At 42.5% G+C, this 21870-nt stretch overlaps 1 protein-coding gene across 2 annotated transcripts; it reads left to right on the top strand.

Moving 5' to 3' along the window:
- Positions 1 to 1421: 1421 nt before the first annotated feature.
- On the top strand, positions 1422 to 19487 carry rnf146 (ring finger protein 146). 2 transcript variants are annotated; one of them, XM_070885273.1, is made up of 5 exons: positions 1422 to 1532; positions 12389 to 12480; positions 14362 to 14465; positions 17514 to 17839; positions 17954 to 19487. In XM_070885273.1, the coding sequence occupies exons 4-5, from the start codon at positions 17515 to 17517 to the stop codon at positions 18613 to 18615; spliced, it is 987 nt and encodes a 328-aa protein (XP_070741374.1). In that variant the 5' UTR covers positions 1422 to 1532; positions 12389 to 12480; positions 14362 to 14465; position 17514; the 3' UTR covers positions 18616 to 19487. The 2 variants fall into 2 exon arrangements, with proteins under 2 accessions (XP_070741374.1, XP_070741373.1); XM_070885272.1 differs by having other exon boundaries at positions 17514 to 19487.
- The last annotated feature ends 2383 nt before the right edge of the window (positions 19488 to 21870 follow it).

The raw sequence follows: 21870 nt of genomic DNA, 5'->3' as shown, positions 1-21870 counted from the left end.
TATACATCACCCAGTCTAGGATGGCCAGCCTTCTAGTTGGTTCCTCGACATATTGGTCGAGAAAACTATCCCTAATACACTCCAGGAAATTCTCCTCCACCGTATTGCTACCAGTTTGATCAGCCCAATCAATATGTAGATTAAAGTCGCCCATGACAACTGCTGTACCTTTATTGCACGCATCCCTAATTTCTTCTTTGATGCTGTCCCCAACCTCACTACTATTGTTTAGTGGTCTGGACACAACTCCTACTAGCGGTTTCTGCCCTTTGGTATTCTATTTGTTCCATCCATACTGATTCCACATCATCCAAGCTAATGTCCTTCTTTACTATTGCATTAATTTCCTCTTTAACCAACAATGCCAACCAACCTCCTTTTCCTTTTTGTCTATCCTTCCTAAATGTTAAATACCCTTGGATAGAGTTCCCAGCCTTGGTCACCCTGGAGCCAAATGCATCATACCCATTAACTGCTATCTGCACAGTTAATTTGTCCACCTTATTACAAATATTCCTCGCATTGAGGCACAGAGCCTTCAGGCTTGTCTTTTTAACACACTTTGCCCCTTTAGAATTTTGCTGTAATGTGGCCCTTTTTGATTTTTGCCTTGGGTTTCTCTGCCCTTCACTTTAACTATTCTCCTTTCTATCTTTTGCTTCTGCCCCCATTTATTTCCCTCTATCTCCCTGCATAGGCTCCCATCCCCCTGCCATATTAGTTTAACTCCTTCCCAGCAGCACTAGCAAACACTCCCCCCTAGGACATTGGTTCCGGTCCTGCCCAGGTGCAGACCATTCGGTTTGTACTGGTCCCACCTCCCCCCGAACCGGTTCCAATGTCCCAGGAATTTGAATCCCTCCCTCTTGCACCACACCTCACGCCACGTATTCATCTGAGCTATCCTGCTTGTGGTGGGAACCGAAGACAATGGCTTCGGTCGTCCCAATATTTAATTGCGGAGTTAATATTATTTGTCTCTCGATTTATGAGACGGTGGGGTTGGCATTACTGCAATTCTCCAATGGGGCAACAATGCCTTTCAATCAACACATGATGCTTTATCGTGATGTGAAGGGAATTTTACCTTCCTTGCTAAAGCCGGATAATTGAAAATCTGTCAACTCGGTAAAACAAGAGAGCTCGAGATTTTTCCAATAATCAGATAGTGGAGGGGAAAAAACACCTCGATTACAACGCCTCGAACTGGATATGTTGTTTAAGAAGTCAGTCACGTTCACTAAGCACTAATCCGACCACACATGGTCATTGCATGGCTCTGACGGGGACACATCTTGACAGGAAGTGGCGCCATCGTTTCTCGCACAAGCAGCAGCAGCTGCCTGGGCTGGTGCCAAAGACACGGGCGTGTTGGCGTCAGGACGCTCGGCGGAGCTGACGCGCAGAAGTTGCGACTGCGGCCGTGGGGCTGAGCTGAGCTGGTAGACGGAGCAGTGCCAGTCTCAGTGCCGTTTGTTGCTCGGTGGGCAGGTTTGCAGCGCCGGGCTCGTCATCGTCGAGAAGCGGCGCGGGTAAGTGGCCGAACTTTGATACACCGGCCGAACCTTCCACCTCCCATTGTTTAGGTCATAAAGGAACAATCCCCCCCCCGCCCCGTGCTGACGACGGCATTCGGTGTTCATTGTGGGTGCGCTGCGAGTGTTGGGGGTGGCCGTGTTCCATTCGAACACGTTGACACTGGGTGAATGTTCCAAATGGAAGGCGCTGTGGAGCGAGCGAGCGCCGGCCGGCGGCTCTTGTTCCAGAGACACAGGGACAAGGCCAGCAGGGATCCGCTGCACTCTCCCCATTGTGTGCCCCTCACCCCTGTCCTCTTACTGTCAACATCCGATTGGCACAACACTCTAGCAGGGCTGGCCGCTTCTTTTGGTTTATGTCGCCGGAACCATTCTCTTGGCAAATCTTGAACCAGCCCCCCAACAAAAAAAAATAAGCATGTGTTCCGGCTTTATACATTGCCAGGCCATGGCCCCCTTTTAAAGTGTTGTCACTGTGCTGCGAATGGATTCCTGTACTCGTCAGGTTGGTTTAGTAAACAGCAGGTTTTTTTCTCGGGGGTTGGGGGGTGCAGAGGGGTGCTTAAACGCGCCCTGTTTTGATTTGTATAGTTTCCACTTGTGTAGATTTTCTTATTGGTGTGAGCAACTTCATAGAATTCCATTTAAACGCTCCCTGGTCCCTCCTTCCAGGGTTGTCTCCTCTCTCTCTTTCTTCCCCCCCCCCCCCCCCTTTGAATAAAGCCTGAGGTTCAGTGAAGCTGCGGGCTTTCAAAATTCAAACTCGATGCCTGCCTGTCCACCCGCCACTACTACAATTTATCTCTTCCCTCCAACTTTGGGCCTTCACCTAGGTTTGGGCTTGATGGCATTCACAGGCCTTACCACAACATAAACAACTCTCCTTAAATGTTTACAACCTGTATCAACGGTATCAATTGAGCAGTAAGCTTGAAGGAAGGATGTGGGATGAATTTGAAATTGCGATCCTGTTTGCTTTCCCCATTCATTTCCTTCATAGGTCAAGATTAAAAGCTGGGAAACAGCTAACCAAGACCGATATTAGAACATGATAATGTAGTAATCCTTTAAAGATTAAAACCAGGGTTATGAAGGAAAAGCATAAAATGCTTTGAGATTAAATCAAACTCAAGATAATAGGTACTTGATTGCTATTGGTTACTCATAATCCTCTTGTGGAACTAAATATCGCTTCTTAAATATAATACTGCATGTAAATTCCTGCAATCTACCCCATGTTCCCACCTGCTCATATCACTCCTAGTTAAGGAACTTTAGAGCCTAAATTTAGAGGTCTTTTTTCCAACGTTCAATCGGGAGAAATGATGGGAAACAGTAGTAAATGCCATGTTTCCCTTGTGCTGTGATTTGCACACCCCTGCCCATGCATGAGCAGCTTAAATTAGTTTTTTAGGGTCTTAATGTTTCTTTAGCAGTCAATATGCTGTTTAAAACCCCAGTTACACCTAATCCAACAAGGCCTAACATTTAAAGTGGTAATTAGTAGCGATATTACTCTGGAAAAACCCAAGTTTTCATCGATTTCTCTGATAACCGGCTATCCATGGCGGATGCGCAGGCCACAACACAGCCAATGTCAGAGCAATGAATGACTGACCGCAACTTCAGGATTCCTGCATTTAGATGCGCAAGCGCTAAATCCTGAAGTTGCAGACAGTTTCAAAAAGGTTATAACAGCGAACGCTTAGTTCGGCATCATGATGGTGATGATTACTCATTGCGAATCCCAGCTCAATGTCTTACTAGTCTCTCTCCTTCCTCTTGTTGTTTGTGTCTTTATTTTGCTTGTTTTCTGCTTTTATCCCTCTTGCTCTTATTTTGTGCTTAAGTCTTGTTTTTTGCTTTGCCTCTGTCCCCTTCTGGTTCTTTATACCTTTTATGCTGGATAGGAGGTATTGTTGGGAACGAGCTGTTCAGGTCTGTATTTACTGGTGATAGGTGAAGGTAGCAATAAGAGTGGAGCAGAGGAGTGCCCAGAGGGAGAGTAAGCAAACTAGCTCTGAAATTATTAAATAAATCAAGGCTCCAAAATAAGAGGAAAAAATTGGAAGTTTTATTTATTTTTAAGCGCTCAAAATTAAAAGTTGAATGAATTTTTGAAAGATTAAAGAAATAAAAACAGCTTATTGTTGCTGGTAGCATATCTGGGAGTGGATGGAGTTGGGAGATGAAGTTTGATGGTGCAGCTTGGTATTGGGAGGTTTACAATGTAGTTACGCACCTTGGGACATTTCACTACGTTAAAGGTGCTATATAAATGCAAATTTTTGTTAATGCTAAGTATGGAAAGCAATTCTCAGTCTGTGTATTACCCAGACATGACAGTTGAAAGACACAGGAACGTGTGTGTACTAGATGCAAGATGGTTAATATATTAGAGATATAAATATATAGATTATTAATTACTTTCTCCCTAATGAGAAACTGCCTGATTCACTCAGTGCTTACTTGATGCAGGGTGGCCAAGATCAGGAATGCTCTCTATAGGGAGTTGTCATTATCATAGGCGGTCCCTCGTATCGAGGATGACTTGCTTCCACGCCAAAAAGGAATGAGCTCACAGGTGTTTCAATGAAGGACCTAATATTCCAAGTCCCGAACTACATGTTGAAGGGTGGAAGATGCCTGTGCGTGGATCTTTTTAACGTGTGGTGACCATTGCACACCAGCCGCCACACGGGTTTGACAGAGCTAGGTCTTGGTCCAGTGGCAAAGATTAACCAAGATGACTGGAGACCAGCTCTGCTGCACGGACCTAGTGCGCATACGTATTGCAGTGTGGGCTGACCCATGCTACCCCTGGGCCTTTGCCTCTCCTGGGCACTGAACTCACGCCTCGCCTGGACCCCCGACCACGTCGCTCCACGATCACTCGCCGCTCCAGCACGCAACCTTGTCGCTCCTGCTGTACATGCCCACACTCCAATCAGCGACCTAGACCTTGGTGACGTTCAGTCCAGTCGCTCTCTTCACAGCCGTCGCTCTTCAGCGCACGCTGTACTTTGTGTGCACAGATGCTGGAGTGCCAAAACTGCCAATGAAAACTCTTTATTTTTCTCACTCGATATCTTTCCATTCTTCTAACGCCTGTAGTCATCATGTTGTGTATCAAAATGATCAAAGCAAAACAATTGATTTTCTTTTTCTTCAGCTAAATCCTGTGAGGAAGTTCTTTTAAAGGATGGTATTGGTCAGAATATCAGAGCAGATGGAGACTTTGTAACTCGGTTAAAAAATAAGATTTTGGTTGGCTGCAACATTGTAATTAATGGATTTACATTTGTTGATAAGTTCTCTTTGGTAATGCGATTTTTCTGAATTGGCAGGCGCGAGATTTGTATTCTTTGGCTTGTTTGCTCGTGTTAAAATGTGTTGGACTGTTACGGCCAATGGGCTCAATTTTGGCCCCCCCTTTTTTCGGCGCACTTACCAGAGATGCGCCGCTTTTCTCAGAAGTGCGCTGAAAAAAATTCCTCCCCACTTTGGCCGCTGTCTGGCCTCCTCCCTGTGGTCACGCAGCGTGGCCAGTCGAGTCGGGGATGGAGCCAGCATCCTGCGCCGAAAACAGTGCCGGGACGTCTGCATGTGCGCAGTGGAGTGTCCACGCATGCGTAGTAGCTCCTCGCCCCCAGCCTCTTCGTGTCTTGCTGTAGCTGCTGTGTGTGGGACCCGATGCCGACCAAATGTTGTGAGTACGGGTAGTTGATTTGAAGCTTTAATCATCTAGAAATTGCACCAGATGGCCACTCGGCCATGGCTAGGGGTGGGCGGGCGGGCGGGCAGGCAGGAGAACTGATAGTGCTCCTGCCTAGATAATTTCTATCAGTTCTCCTGCCTGCCCGCCCCTATCTCAGGCCGAATGGCCTCTGATGCACCTACTTGCGCTGATTTCTTAACTCTCCGCAAGGGTTTTCTGAAGTGACCACATATGCTAGCCTAAGTAGATTTGGAGTAACTATTAGCTGGCCAAAGTTGCCTAAATGGGCAGAACTGGCATAGGTGGCAGGTAACGCCCCCTTTTGAGAAAAAAAAACTAAACTTAAAAAAAAATCGTAACTAACTCAATTACACTAGTGCAAATTGAATGTGCAAAATGGGGATTTTTAAATTATGCCAGAAAATCCAAGTTACTCCAAAAAAAAACGGAGCAACTCCTGACCAAAATTGAGCCCATTGTTTCTGAAGTGCCACATGGCATGGACTCCGTTTATTTTGAGTAAGGTTTTGACGTTAAATCTTCTCCCATAATTCTTGTATACCAATTTCAATGCCTTGTGAACCACGGGTCACTTCCAATATGAGCCAAATCTGCCAGTCTATGTTACAAGTCATTTATATGGTAGACCTGAGGACTTGTCCTGTTGCAAATATATCTTTGAATCTAAGCAAAGCTACAAATTTTATTCAGTTTAGAAGTGACTTCTGTGACTACTTTCTGGGAGAGATTTCTGTTGAATTTATGGTGGAGGGAATATACAAACTGTCTTAAGTTTGACTTTGATGTGCAGGGGAGGTTTGTTGTCTTTTCTTTACAAATTTGTAAGCCATCCCTGAATAAGTTCAGAGTGATAGTCCAGGCACCTCATGCTTGTGATATGTTAATATATAAAGCTTCCACTGCAGAAAGGTGCTACACTCCAAATTCTCACCAAGATATCCTCACTCCTTTCCTCCCTCAGATTCTGCACCAAGTGACTTTCAACCTCCATCTCAATTCACCTCGCTCTCACTCCTCTTGAGTTCACTGTCCTCCCTGAACCTTTCGCTCCCTATAAACTCCCCTACCCATATTCACAGCCACCCACTCTCGACCTTTCCATTTCACTGCCTCCATTCCCATCTTCTCAAACAAAGACGAGGCCATCTCTGATCACTTCCTTATATTCCTCAACAGTCACATCCAACTTCTGTGTCCACCTCTGGGGAAAAATTCTCCCTCACCCCCCCTAAGTCACAACATCATTTTCAAACTCCCAACTGTCTATCCTTTGGCCCTCCAATTGCCACGATAGTTCTGCAGTTATTGATTTGTTGAATCATGCCCTCACCACTGCTTTTGATGCCCTGCGCCCAGCAAAACCCTTGCTTTCTCCCACCCTGGTCGTTCTCCTGGTTCGGCTCCCATCTTCGCTCCATTAAGTTGAACGTATATGCTGCACAACTGGTTTAGCCATTCATAGCCAGATCATCCTAGAATACAAAGATAACCTCTGGCTTCTTTTCTTCACTACCAACTGTCTTCATAAGGCCATCTCCCCTGCCCATTCTACTGTCGCCTCCAGCAAGTGCAAGGACCTCATGAACTTCTGTTAGTGACTATCTGTTCAGCTGCCTCTCTGCTGCATCCCTTTGCTTCCCACTGTCCACCAAACCAAGGATCCCCTCCTGCCAGAACGCTGAACTTGCATCTTTCTCTAATTTCTCGCTTATCTCCCCTCTTATCTTATCTCTGAGCTCGTCGTGTCCATGAGACTCACCTGTTGCTCTCTTGACCCTATTCCCACTGAACTGCTGACCACCCGAGTTCCTTTCCTAGTCCCCATGCCAGCTGATAATGCAAACAGTTCCCACTCCTTGAGTACTGTTCCTCTTACTTTCAAATCTGTTTCTCTTCTCTTCACCCCCTCGCCATTACCTCTGAATCCCTCAAGGATCTATCCTCGGCCTTCTCCTATTTCCCATCTACATACTGTCCCCGGCAACATCATCCAAAGACAAAATGTCAGGTTCCACATGTATGCTGATGATATTTAGCTCTCCCTCCCGACTGTCTGTCTCTCTCTCTCTCTTCACTGCCTCTGTGCTATCAGACTGGTTATCCAACTTCCAGTCCTGGTGAGCCGCAATTTATCCAATTAAACATTGAGAAGACCAAAGCCACAAGCTCTGTTCCCTCACCACTGATTCCATCCCACTTTCTGGCCACTGTCTCTGGCTAAACCAGACTGTTCACAGTCTCAGCCACCTAATTCCACCTCATTAACATCACCTGTCTCAGCCCCTGCTTCAGCTTATCTTCTGCTGAAACCCTAATCCATGCTTTTGTTACCTCCAGATTTAACTATTCCAGCGCTCTCTTAGCCATTCTCCCATTTTCCTCACCTCAGGAACTTGAACTCATCCAAATCTCTGCTGCCCATACTCTAAGCAGAAAATACCGCTCACCCATCTCCCTTGTGCTCACTGAACTACATTGGCTCTCGGTCCACTAACTCGTCAATTTTAAAATTCTTCTCTTTGTTCAAATCTCTCCATGGCCTTGTCCCCCCCTCCTCTATCTCTAGCCCTACAACCCTCCAAGAGCTCTACATTCATCCAACTCTGAACTTATACTCCCCCACTTCATTTGCCCCACCATTAGCAGCTGTGCTCCCTAAACCTCTCCAGCTGTCCAAACATTTCATCGTCTGTCCTGATATTTCCTCCTTTAGCTCTTGTCACCTTTTGTCTAATTACTCTTCTGTGAAGCACCTTGGCACTTTTTACGAGGTTAAAGGCGTTTTATAAATGCAAGTTGTTGTTGAATCATCAACAATTAGTTTTATTTTTCAACAGCTAGCTGGGGTGTATGTTTTCAGAGTTAGCATCTCCTGGCTGATGCAGCGTGTTATTGCCACCTCAGCTGATGAGTCTCTAAATTTGTGGACCCCATACCCTATAGAAGTACAAGCCTCAGACATTGCATTGAGTCAGATCTTTGGACACAAAATGGCTGCCTTAACTCTTTGAGCCACTGCAGCAGCTTTGGATTCCTCCCCCCACCCCCTTCCCGCCCACCACCCCGCCCCCATCCAAGGTGGACTGCCTATAGAATATCCTAATAGCATCTGCCATAAAAATATAATGAAGGTGCACTGATCAAAATTGAGTTGATCCTTGGCATTAGAACACCAGGTTGAAGAACAATCATAATTCAATTTCAGTGAAAAATCCAGCCCTAGGAACCATACAACTGTACCAGCTTACAACACAACAGGCCATTCAGCCCATCATGTCAATGACTGCTCCCCGCTAAAGCAATCCAGAACTAATCCCACAGCTCTGCTGTCTCCCTATAGCTTTGTATCTTCCTTTGTTTCTAAGCGTACCCAATGTTACCCAAAAAGATGCAGTGGTCTGTACCTCAACCACTCTCTGTGGCAAATTATTTCATGCTCCAGCAATCTCACTCTTGGTGATCATTTTAAACTGATGACCCCTTGTAACCAATTCCCCAACCAGAGGAAATCGGGTGAAAAGGGAAAGACTAACAAAACCTTTATTAAATTCTCTCTTAACCTCTCTGTGGTAGTGGAAAAAGTCCCAGTATCTCAAGTCTCTGCTCATAACTAGAGTTTCCCACCCTAGTATTTAATCTGAGCCATTTTATGGCTTTAATTTCCTTCCAATAATGGGGCACCTACAACTGCACACTACTATAACTGTGGCCTAACTCATGTTTTTATAAATTCATCATTACTACTTTAATCTGTGCTCCTGTTTATAAAATCCAAAATGTGATTGGCTTCTTTAATGCCTTTATATATCTGCACGGCGCGGCACTGGACAAAGTGGACCATTTCCCATACCTCGGGAGACTCTTATCAACAAGAGCAGACACTGACTACGAGATTCAACACTGCCTCCAGTGCGCCAGCGCAGCCTTCGGCCGCCTGAGGAAAAGAATGTTTGAAGACCAGGCCCTCAAATCTGCCACCAAGTTCATTGTCTACAGGGCTGTAGTAATACCCGCCCTCCTGTATGGCTCAGAAACATGGACCATATAAAGTAGACACCAAGTAGCTGGAGAAATACCACCAATGATGTTTCCGCAAGATCCTACAAATCCCCTGGGAGGACAGACGTACCAACGTTAGTGTCCTCGACCAGGCCAACATCCCCAGCATTGAAGTACTGACCACACTTGATCAGCTCCGCTGGGCAGGCCACATCGTTCGCATGCCAGACGCGAAACTCCCAAAGCAAGCACTCTACTCGAACTCCTTCATGGCGTGCAAGCCAAAGGTGGGCAGAGGAAACGTTACAAGGACACCCTCAAAGCCTCCCTGATAAAGTGCAGCATCCTCACCGGCACCTGGGAGTTCCTGGCCAAAGACTGCCCTAAGTGGAGGAAGTGCATTCGGGAGGGCGCTGAGCACCTCAAGTCTCATTGCCAAGAGCATGCAGAAATCAAGCACAGGCAGCGAAAAGAGCGTGCGGCAAGCCAGTCCCACCCACCCTTTCCCTCAACGACTAAATGTCCCACCTGTGGCAGGGACCGTGGTTCTCATATTGGACTGTTGAGCTACCTAAGAACTCCTTTTTAGAGTGGAAGCAAGTCTTCCTCGATTCTGAGGGACTGCCTATGATGTATCTGCATTTGTAGTTTCTGGGAATTTTGTACTTCAACTCCTTGGATATCCACATCCTTCACTGCTTTTCAAATAAATTTATACTTCCATTCCTTGTTTTTTCACCTAAAATATATTGCATTACATTTATCCATGTTAAATTGCCACCCATCTGCCCATTCTGCAGACCTGTTTGTTTTCCTGAAGTCTTTTTCAGTGCTCCTCAGCGTTTTTCAAACTTTCTCCTTTTCTGCCCTCAGCAAATTCTGAATGTGTTCCCCATGACCATGTTCAAATCCTTTTATAAATAAAGAGAACAAAAGTAGTCCCAGCACTGACTCCTGGGATACACCACTTTCATAGAAACATAGAAAATAGGTGCAGGAGTAGGCCATTCGGCCCTTTGAGCCTGCACCGCCATTCAATAAGATCATGGCTGATCATTCCCTCAGTATCCCTTTCCTGCTTTCTCTCCATACCCCTTGATCCCTTTAGCTGTAAGGACCATATCTAACTCCCTCTTGAATATATCCAATAAACTGGCATCAACAACTCTCTGCGGCAGGGAATTCCACAGATTAACAACTCTGAGTGAAGAAGTTTCTCCTCATCTCAGTCCTAAATGGCCTACCTCTTATCCTAAGACTATGTCCCCTGGTTCTGGACCTCCCCAACATCGGGAACATTCTTCCTGCATCTAACCTGTCTAGTCCCGTCAGAATCTTATACGTTTCTATGAGATCCCCTCTCATCCTTCTAAACTCCAGTGAATAAAGGCCCAGTTGATCCAGTCTCTCCTCATATGACAGTCCAGCCATCCCGGGAATTAGTCTGGTGAACCTTTGCTGCACTCCCTCAATAGCAAGAACGTCCTTCCTCAGATTAGGAGACCAAAACTGAACACAATATTCCAGGTGAGGCCTCACCAAGGCCCTGTAGAACTGCAGTAAGACCTCCCTGCTCCTATACTCAAATCCCCTAGCTATGAGGGTCAACATACCATTTGCCTTCTTCACCGCCTGTTGTACCTGCATGCCAACCTTCAATGACTGATGAACCATGACACCCAGGTCTCGTTGCACCTCCCCTTTTGCTAATCTGCCGCCATTCAGATAATATTCTGCCTTCGTGTTTTTGCCCCCAAAATGGATAACCTCACATTTATCCACATTATACTGCATCTGCCATGTGTTTGCCCACTCATCTAACCTGTCCAAGTCACCCTGCAGCCTCTTAGCGTCCTCCTCACAGCTCACACTGCCACCCAGTTTAGTGTCATCTGTAAACTTGGAAATATTACACTCAATTCCTTCATCCAAATCATTAATGTATATTGTAAAGAGCTGGGGTCCTAGCACTGAGTCCTGCGGCACTCCACTAGTCACTGCCTGCCATTCTGAAAAGGACCCGTTTATCCCGACTCTGCTTCCTGTCTGCCAACCAGTTCTCTATCCATGTCAGTACATTACCCCCAATACCATGCGCATTTGACTTTGCACACCAATCTCTTGTGCGGGACCTTGTAAAAAGCCATTTGAAAGTCCAAATACACCACTCTGCTAGTTACATCCTCAAAAAATTCCAGAAGATTTGTCAAGCATGATTTCCCTTTCATAAATCCATGCTGACTTGGACCGATCCTGTCACTGCTTTCCAAATGCACTGCTATTTCATCCTTAATGATTGATTCCAACATTTTCCCCACTATTAATGTCAGGCTAACCGGTCTATAATTACCCGTTTTCTCTCTCCTTTTTAAAATAGTCGTGTTACATTTGCTACCCTCCAGTCCATAGGAACTGGTCCAGAGTCGATAGACTGTTGGAAAATGATCACCAATGCATCCACTATTTCTAGGGCCACTTCCTTAAGTACTCTGGGATGCAGACTATCAGGACCGGGGATTTATCGGCCTTCAATCCCACCAATTTCCCTAACACAATTTCCTGCCTAATAAGGATATCCCTCAGTTCCTCCTTCTCACTAGACCCACTGTCCCCTAGTACATTCGGAAGGTTATTTGTGTCTTCCTTCGTGAAGACACAACCAAAGTATTTGTTCAATTGGTCTGCCATTTCTTTGTTCACCATTATAAATTCACCTGACTCCGACTGCAAGGGACCTACAATTCCCTTCAATCCTTCTCCAGTCTGAGCCACATCCATTTACCCTAATTTTGCTTTCTGTCTATCAACCAACTTTCTATCCACACTGAAACATTTTTATCTTTTACCATATGCCTAAATTTTTACCCAACCTCTTGAGAAACATCTGAAAATCTAGATGCACTACATCTACCATATTCCCCATATCCAATTGGTAATGTCTTCCAGAAACTCAAACATAGCTTGCTTTTAACAAATCTCTGCTAAGCTGTCTTTTATTTATTTCTAAATGCTTACTAATATTGTCATATATTGTCCCATACTATTGCTGATACTTGTGACAAAAGGATTAACCATTTACCCTGTGGCCTGTTATATCTGATATTTTGCACAGAGGGCCAATTTCTGGTTCATAAGGAAGTCTGTGGAAGCTAACGTGTGGAGAGCATGAATAAAGATTATTGAGAAGTGGCACTATTTCTAACAGTGAGTACAGCTTTTCTTTATACAACATAAGCAAATAGAATGCTGAACTATATTATCAAAACAGTAGCTTACAAATCAGAGAAAGTCATGCTCAAACTGTATAATGCTCTGGGCAGACCACACCTTGAGTACTCTGCCCAGTTCTGGTCACTGAGGCTCAGAGACCTACAGATGCTGGAGATAGTTCAGAGAGGAGCCACAAGGCTGATCCCTAGCATCAGAGGACTGAGTTATGAGGAAAGGCTGGAGAAACTTTGGCTTTTTAGCTTTTGAAAGGAGCCAACTGGAAAATTATCTTGTAGAAGTATATAAGGTTAGCAAACAGTGAAGCTAGTTCTGTAAAATTGCTTCAAGCTAAATTGGAAGCGTAGAATGAGGAGGTGCAGGTTCAAATTAGTAAATTTAAGACTGATGTTAGAAAGTTCTTCATTGAGCGATCAACCCATTGAATGGGTTTCCAGGTAGATTTTCAAAATAGGACCTTGGAATTATTTATGGAACGGTTGGAAGCTGCAGGTGGGGGTGGGAGTGAGGAATGTAGGGCCTTCTTGGATGAATGAGTTAAATTGGTCAGATGGTCTTCCTCGTCCATATTTATCTTGCAACATGCTCGTTTACAGTAAAAGTTATATGAAAAACCTCTTGCTTGTTTTTAGCATTAAATTGGTCAGCAAAAATATTTTTGCAGTTACTAAACCAAAAGATTTTGCACCTAAGGGCTGCTGTTCAATTGGGTGCCTGCTTGCTATTGATCAGCCTTCAATTTAGCACATCTGATTTTATATATAGTGAGAGCACTAGAGATGTTTTTTTAGGGAATTCACATACAACACTTGCTTTCACATTGCCCAAAAAGTAGCATTTTATCAAGGTATCTTGTAACTCACCCTAAAGAATTGACATAAGGATGCATTGGGTTAGGATTCAGAGACAGCATTAGCTTAGAGTTACTTGTCGAACGATGATTAATGGTTAAGTGACCTGAAAGCACTGTCCTCTCCAGATGAGATTGCCATATTACATTTCAGTTTTACTGCTCATTTACTTACTTCAGAAAATACCTTGCTTTTATATAGTGCCTTTAACATAGAAAAACATCCTAAAATGCTTCACAGAGGCATGCGGAAAAACTGGGTGCTGAGCCAAAGAAGATATTAGAAGGGATGGCCAAAAGCTTAGTCAGAGGGGTGGGTTTTAAATAGATTATTAAAGGGAAGTAGAGAAGCAGAGAGGTTTAAGGAGGAAATTCCAGAGAATGGGACTAAGCAGCTGAAGGCATAGCTGTACTAATGATGGGGCAAAGATGGATACACAAGAGGCTGGAAGCTGGAATGAAGAGATTGACTCGGGTGAGGGGAGGGGGAAAGAAGAGGGAGATGTTTGTAGGGTTGGAGGAAGTTAGAGATAGGGAGGGGTTCGGTAAGGAGGGATTTAAACACGAAGATGAGAATTTGAAGCGGTGGGGTATTGTTTCAATCTCTGATATCTCTGACCAGTTCTGGTTGCTATAACCAGTCGCCTAGTGAGACTGCCTGTTCGTCTGGTTTGGTGAGATTTTTTGATCTTAGAAGCCAATGTAGATGAGTGAGGATGATGAGCGATTGGGACTTGCTGTGGTTAGAAATACATTTTTAAATACACACACCGTGGCCAAATTGTCTTTTTTCTAGTAAGCTTGGTCTTTACCATTATGTTCTTTTGCACTTTTTAATTTTTGAGTTGACTATGCAGTCAGCCATCCTGCAGCCAGCTATTCCAGACATATAATAAAGTAGTACTGATCTAAATATTTTTTGTGACCATATCTGCAAAAACATTTCCTAAATGATGGAACATCTTGTTTTCTTAATTTAACTTATCTTTTTTTTTTTCCAAATGTAGAGGTTCTGTGGAATCCGGGAGTTGGGTAAGCTTGGCAACATCTTTGGCATCACTGATCACTGCAGGAACTTGTAGCAAGAATCAGTAACTGGATCCACAGCTCTGTTAGTATACTTATATATTTTTGAATTAGAATTTCTATTGGGATTTGGTATTACGAATAACAGTATTCAGGGTAATATATGCTCTATCCCTGTTTGGACTCCGGAATCTACAAGATTGAAAAATAAACCATTGCACTCTATCAACAAATATACTATACTCTGCCTCTCATAGCTCTCAATTGCTTCTTTTGCAAAAAAAACTCAACTCGCTCTTGTATTTCCACATTCAATATTTTGTAGGTAATCTCTTGGTCCTGTGTATGTAAAATGTATGAATTTGTCCATAATCTGCCCAATCATTTTGGTGTGGTAATGGTCTTCATTTAAAGTTGTCACACAATTGGCCTGAATGCAAAAATTGCAAGAAAGAGATTTCAGTTGTTGTATCCCTCAAAGAGACATTAGAATTTGTTTTTAAAGTTTATTTTAAAAACACCTTATTCAGTAAAATAAATTGTAGCCTCAGAAATGATGCCAGTGATACCAACATAAGAATGCTTAATGCATTCATCTATAAAATTTTACCCCTATTATTTTAGTGGTGGTATTAACCTATTTATTTTAAACTTGTCAAATCCTGCACTAAAATAGCAGAGAACAATTTCTGAGGAACTGGCTCAAAATTTTTATGCTAGTATCCCAAGGCATAATTTTAGGATTATAGGGCTCAAAAAAGGCGCAGATAACTGGGGAAACTGGAGTCCTTGGTGTATGTTGCAAATGCAAGGTAAAATGGGAGACTCCCTGCATTTATTGTTAACATTTTTCTTTTTTTTGGGAAGAGATTTTTGTATATATTTAATGGAAGCTTCGAGCAATGCTGTTAATTAAATATCCTATAACCAGGGGCAGGAAGCCTCACCCACCAAGAACACATGTAGGAAATTCTGGCGTCAAGTGTGCATGAATTTCTGACCATGCTCACAGGGAACACACAGTCGGGAAAGTACTTTTTTCTAAAATGAATGCCACCTGATGAATTGCGGGCTTGTCCATTTTTTTCTATTTTAGTAAAACATTGTGAAAAAAGCACGCTACTTGGTAAGATTTAGGAGGGTACACATTGATGGCTGACACATCATTTGTAAAGCAACTTTGTTATTTTCCTTGGTAAAATATATTTTTGAAAATAAATCATTGGGTATAGTGCCTGTGCTTTAATGTTAGATTAAAAAGGTGTAGTACTGTATTTGAAACTGCATCCCTCAAATAACTGAAGTTCAAAATAAGTTGCAGTCTATGCAGACTTCTTTGTTACCAACTGAAATTGTGATTTCCATAGTCCTCAAAAGTGACTCTTTAAAAATCATGGAGTGGAATCCTCACATACACTCGTCCAAGACGGGCTGTTAAGTACCTTTTTTAAATATTTGTTTCTGTTTATCCTGTTGGAGCATAATATACAGATCAGCTTGCATCTTTATGAACTGCAATAGAAGTGAAATGCACAGTAGACTATCATGAAGTAAGAAACCTTTTGGAAGTAATGAGGTTTTAAAGATGTATGTGGAACCAGTATACCACAAAAGCAAATATCTTCCAACTCATACTTGAGAGGTATGAGATAGAAACGAGGTACAAATCTCTTGTTCACTAAGTTTTGGTATGAAAAGTGCCCTAAATATGATGGGCTTGAAATAGCTGTTGGAAATATTAGCGGACAGATGCTTAACAAAGCATTCATATGACATTCCTCTGCCTAGAATTGTAATAGCGACATTACACCATTTAAAATAACAATTCCATTAAAGTAGTGAACCGCTGGTTATCACATGAATGCTGTGCATTCAGCTATTAATATCATCTGCAGTCATTTCTAGCCTTGTATGTTAGATTGCATTGTAGACATTGAACATAAACATGTAATACAAGTTATGGAATTTTCCTGTACTTCACGGAAAAATAAGCTGCTAATTCTGAATGTTCAATGTCACAAACTCTATACCTTGAGATACTATATTATACAATTGTCTTAATTTAATCCTTCAAGTTCAGTGTGGCAGCTTGGCAAACCATGGTATTGTAAATATAATTCAAAAATCCTCTAATAAATAGATAATTATTGAATTAAAAACAGCAATGCAAATTTAGAAATATATAAATATTAACAAAAGTCATTTTAGAACCCGTTGAGTTGAATTGTTTAATTGTAATTCACAGATACCCTCCATCATCCTTTGCCATATGGAAGTCTATTTTGTCCTGGAGTAAAGTCAGTTATTTACATACGAGAGAATCCTGTATGTTTTACACAGAAATTCCACTGCAGTGTTGCGACATAAGCCAATGTGATTATCTATTTTGAAACAGTGATTGAGAAAATAGTAGAAAATTACCCTCAGTGAATACGACCAGGTGGCCCTGGTGGACTTTCTTGTTGGCAATTAAAGTGCCATTGTGCATTTTTATATCTACATTGCCTTCACATTTTAAACTAGTGGCATAGAGCATTCTAAATTCATTTGATGTATTTTCCTGTGACTCAGATATCATGTAAATCACAGAATTATTTTCAGCAAATAAGATTTACAGTGGCACGTGAGAAATTTTAAGAACTGGAAAAGGTCATTAGGCCCTTTTTTCACAGATCAGTTCCATCTACCTGCATTCTCTCTCTACCCTAAAATCACTTCTCCCTGTAGAAACTCACCCACCAGAACTCGGTTATCTCCTACATTTCATTGGCTTTCCAAAAACCTAATTATCCCTTTGGTGGAAACATCTCTGCCTGACTTTCCTTTTGTGCTTCTACCATCCTAATTTCTAACTAGTGTATCATTGTATTTAAAGCCTTCACCATAGTGAGCAATTTTCTGAATCAGCTGTCTGTTCCCTTTAATCACATCACCTCAATCTCTTTTCCAAAGAAAATCAATGTATCTTCACAACCATCATCCATTTTGGCCTTTTTGGAAGAAAAGATTTCCTGAGTTTTATATGCTCTTTACGATTTCATTATACGTAGCCGACAAAGGAAATCTTTTGCCCTTGTGTTTATTTCATATCAATGTTGGGTTGCTGATATGAAATCTATGTTCTGCTTCTTAGGATGGCTGGCTGTGGGGATGTCAATCATGCATCAAACATGATTCCAGGAGGAAGGAAGTTAAATGAGTCTTACTCAAACACAGCACCTACTCTGACTGTACCAGAATGTGCTATCTGCCTTCAGACTTGTGTTCATCCTGTTAAGTTGCCATGCAAACATATCTTCTGTTTCCTGTGTGTGAAAGGAGCATCCTGGCAAAGCAGACGGTGTGCACTTTGTCGACAGGAAATCCCCGAAGAGTTCCTAGACAAGCCAGCTTTGCTGTCCCCCGAGGAGCTCAAGGCAGCAAGCCGAGGAAATGGAGAGTATGCTTGGTACTATGAAGGTACAAATGGCTGGTGGCAGTATGATGAACGCACAAGTACAGAGCTAGAAGATGCTCATTTGAAGGGCAAAAAATCAATTGAAATGCTCATAGCTGGATATTTGTACATTGCAGACTTGGAGAACATGATTCAGTTCAGACGTAATGAGCATGGCCGCCGCAGAAAGATGAAACGGGACATAGCAGATATTCCCAAGAAGGGAGTGGCAGGTCTTCGATTAGACTGCGACTCCAATGGATTGACTTCAGAAAGAGAGAACTCTGCAGATGGAGCAGATAGCGCAGCTGGTGCTGGATCTGCATCGGCATCAATACAGCCCTCTGTTTCCATAATGAGGCCCGCAGTTAGACCAGCAACTTCCCTAGCTGACCAGCCAGTCAGTCTACTAACTCCTTCACCAGATGCAAATGCCTTGCTTGTGAACTCCCTTGCTCAGTTGCACATAAGTGGGCAAAGCATAACCAGGAGTCATAGAGGAGAGGGAGAAGAGCAAGTTGTAGCTACTATTAGTAGAGTTTCAGCTGCACAGAGTGCAGCCAGAATGTCTTATGATAACACTGAGTCTGCCACAAGCACTGATACCGAGGATGAGAACACCAGTCCGCTTCAGGAGTCTGCAACCACCATCCACAGCAGGCAAAGACTTGTTTCTCCAAACAGTGAGAGGGAGAATGAGATACCAGGAGGTGAACCATCTCCAGAAGGAGGGCCCAGCAGCAGCATCAGAGCCAGGGAGCAGCAACCTGATGGACAATGCACTGTAACAGAGGTCTAGGTCTTACGGTCATCACTTTAAAAAAAAAAGAACAACATTTAACACTTGAGAGATTAAGGGCAACTGAGGAATGTGAAATTTCTCAGCCAGAATTGCACTCAACCAGAACTAACTTTTAAATGCTTTAACATCATTTTGGCATGACTGCTTTTTCTGTCCTTTTTGCGATTCGTAGGTTTCTTTAATGTAGGACTTGCACGATATTTATTGTGGTAACATTAAATTTATTTTCAGTGCTTTACAATATTTTAGTGTTGAGTTTCAAAATGACTCCCCCCTTGTGCACGTGTTGTAAAATGTGAATCCTGAATTCATTGCAAGCACCAATCGTGCTGGAGGCCTCTCATTCTCCTTGGTAATATGTAAGATGCCTCATGAATTTAAAAAAAAAAAATTATTTTCATGTAGAGTTAACTGGTTCTGTCAAAGGAGTTTGAATAGGCCTTTTTCTTTGTATAGCCAAACTAAGAATCATTGTTTTCCTTTTTTCCTCCTAATGTTTTTATTAATTTAGTGAGAAAGTACATTACTGCAATGCCCTGTCAATATCATTGTAATTGAGGCTGGTAATAGCTGTACAAGTAACATTGCCTATATGGTTGACATTCAGTGAAGTGTTAGACGAGTAGAAACAATTAGTTGAGTTCTAATTTACATTATTCTGACTATAGTAACGGTCAAAATAAAGCTTAAAGTTTTTTTTAAACTGTTGTCTTCACTGGTTTTCTCCATTGCAAACTAATTTAATACAAAAAGCAGCTTCTGACGGTGAGTTTTGCAACTGTGATTAACGTATGACCTATGTTTAACAGACTGTGCTGTAATTTGGTTTGACGTCAGCTTTTCTCTCGATAAAACTGATCTTTGCTCTAGATTTGTTTTGTAATTTGTGACCACTCGTAGACTCCCAACACTTTTTTTTAATGAAGCTTTAACTGATTATAGTCACTGTTTTTGCTACAAGATTTGTATACTAAACTTAAATTAGTAAAATTAGAATACTAAACTTAATTTAGCCAAGAGTTTTTTTTTAAGTGATATTTTCCCCATATTGTAGTCCAAGATAAATATGTAACTTTGTATATTTGAGGAATGGATTAGGCTCTTGATTCAACATCTGTGTATTAAAGTTGCATGATCCCATGTTTACTTTTTGTCAATTAGTAGTACTCTCAAAAAAGTAACAGACTTTTTAAAGTAGGAACATTCTGAAACTTGCCAACATAATGTTCTTTATGCATCAAAACCACTTCTTGATGGAGCTTCCTGATGGCTAAACTGGTAAATGTGCTGCTCAGTGTGGAATTAAGCCATACAAAGCAGGAAAGTAATGGGTTTGAGTCCTGCTCTAACCTGAGTTATCCACTCTCGAGCAGGATGACAGAAAGGCACTTCAGTTGGTGTTGGCTCTCTTGGGTTTGGAAGGGGAAAGGGCAAAATTAATTGGGGTTCTGATTCCTGATTGCAATATGATCCCTATTGGGAAATGCACGAGACGAAGATTGAGTTTGTGACGCTCCCCATAATTCAGGAGATCAGTGTTTTCAAGCTCTTTTGTGTGACGGCTCTTCCTCACCCCACCCCCTTTTTTTAAAAAAAAGTATCGTTTCCTAACTTTTTTTAAAAAACTTATTGCAGAAAACTTTGTTTATACAACAGAAATGTGGTATACAGAAAAATTCTAAAATCTACTGATTGACACAATGCTGATAATTTTCGGTACTATAGTTTGAAAACTTATAGAATCATTGTCCAGTCATGGGAGGGAAGTGACACTTTTGGCGAAACCTCAGCATAATGCAGTATCTTCAGGAGAAAGAAAAAATTAAGGCAGGAAATTAAGTGTTTCCTAATCTTTCTTCACATTCACTTTCTTGAGAAAAATTAGGTTGAAGTTCCTACCTGCATATTGGAACTGCAGTTAATAACATAAGAAATAGAAGCAGGAGTAGGCCATACGGTCCCTTGTGCCTGCTCCGCCATTTAATACGATCTTGGCTGATCCGATCATGGACTCGAGTCCACTTTCCTGCCCGCTCCCCATAACCCCTTATTCCCTTATTGGTTAAGAAACTGTCTATCTCTGTCTTAAATTTATTCAATGTCCCAGCTTTCACAACTCTCTGAGGCAGCGAATTCCACAGATCCACAACCCGCCTGAGAAAATAAATTTCTCCTCATCTCAGTTTTAAATGGGTGGCCCCTTATTCTAAGATTATGCCCCCTAGTTCTAGTCTTCCCCCATCAGTGGAAACATTCTCTTTGCATCCACCTTGTCAAGCCCCCTCATAATCTTATATAAGATCACCCCTCAATCTTATGATTTCCAATGAGTAGAGGCCCAACCTACTCAACTTTTCCTCATAAGTCAACACCCTCATCTCTGAAATCAACCTAGTGAACCTTCTCTGAACTGCCTCCAAAGCAAGTATATCATTTCGTAAATATGGAAACCAAAACGGCATGCAGTATTCCAGGTGTGGCCTCACCAATACCCTGCATAACTGTAGCAAGACTTCCCTGCTTTTATACTCCATCCCCTTTGCAATAAAGGCCAAGATTCCATTGGCCGTCCTGATCACTTGCTTATACCTACATACTATCTGAAGGGTTAATCGCGTTAGTGCAAAATTGCTGTGCTTTAGAAAATGTACTATGACGGAATGAGAGAAGTAATTGCGAAAAGGTCACAAGACACTGAGCAAAAAAGAAACCAATCACACCAGACGCTGGCCGAAGATGAGGAAGTAAGCTTGACAAAGACGAAAAAAGAACTCCTTGCGGAGACTCTTTTGGCAATGACAGATGTAGAAGCAGTGACGTGACCTTTGCGGTTTACGACTTTAAATACTCATTTTTTTGTAAATCCAAGTTGAGTTGCAGCCTATACAACTCCCCTGGTACCTTGTATTAATAAACTGTGTGTGTTTTCAAACTCTCTAACGTAGTCTCGGAATAGATTTATTTCTACCTCCGGGTTTTCCACCAACAATTTTGGCGCTGCGAGCAGGGTGTACCGGTAAGTCATCCTGTCCGAGACTCGAACGTACGGGGATAAAATCGGATTTCACAACATTCCAGAAATTGGAACGTCGAACCGGCAGGCGTGAGGCTGCCGGACACCCAACGAACAAGTGGGACTCGGAGAGGTTTGATAACAGACACAGTGAGTAGAAATAAAGTAGAGTATAAGTAAGATAAGTGTTGTGTAAGAGAAACGAGTGTCCCCATCACTTCAATTGTCACAAACTATCT

This window comes from Pristiophorus japonicus, chromosome 7 (genome assembly GCF_044704955.1).
Source record: "Pristiophorus japonicus isolate sPriJap1 chromosome 7, sPriJap1.hap1, whole genome shotgun sequence".
Taxonomy (NCBI): Eukaryota; Metazoa; Chordata; class Chondrichthyes; family Pristiophoridae; genus Pristiophorus; species Pristiophorus japonicus.
The sequence above is the reverse complement of the archived record's forward strand: the minus strand, read 5'-3'. Positions and strand labels throughout refer to the sequence as shown.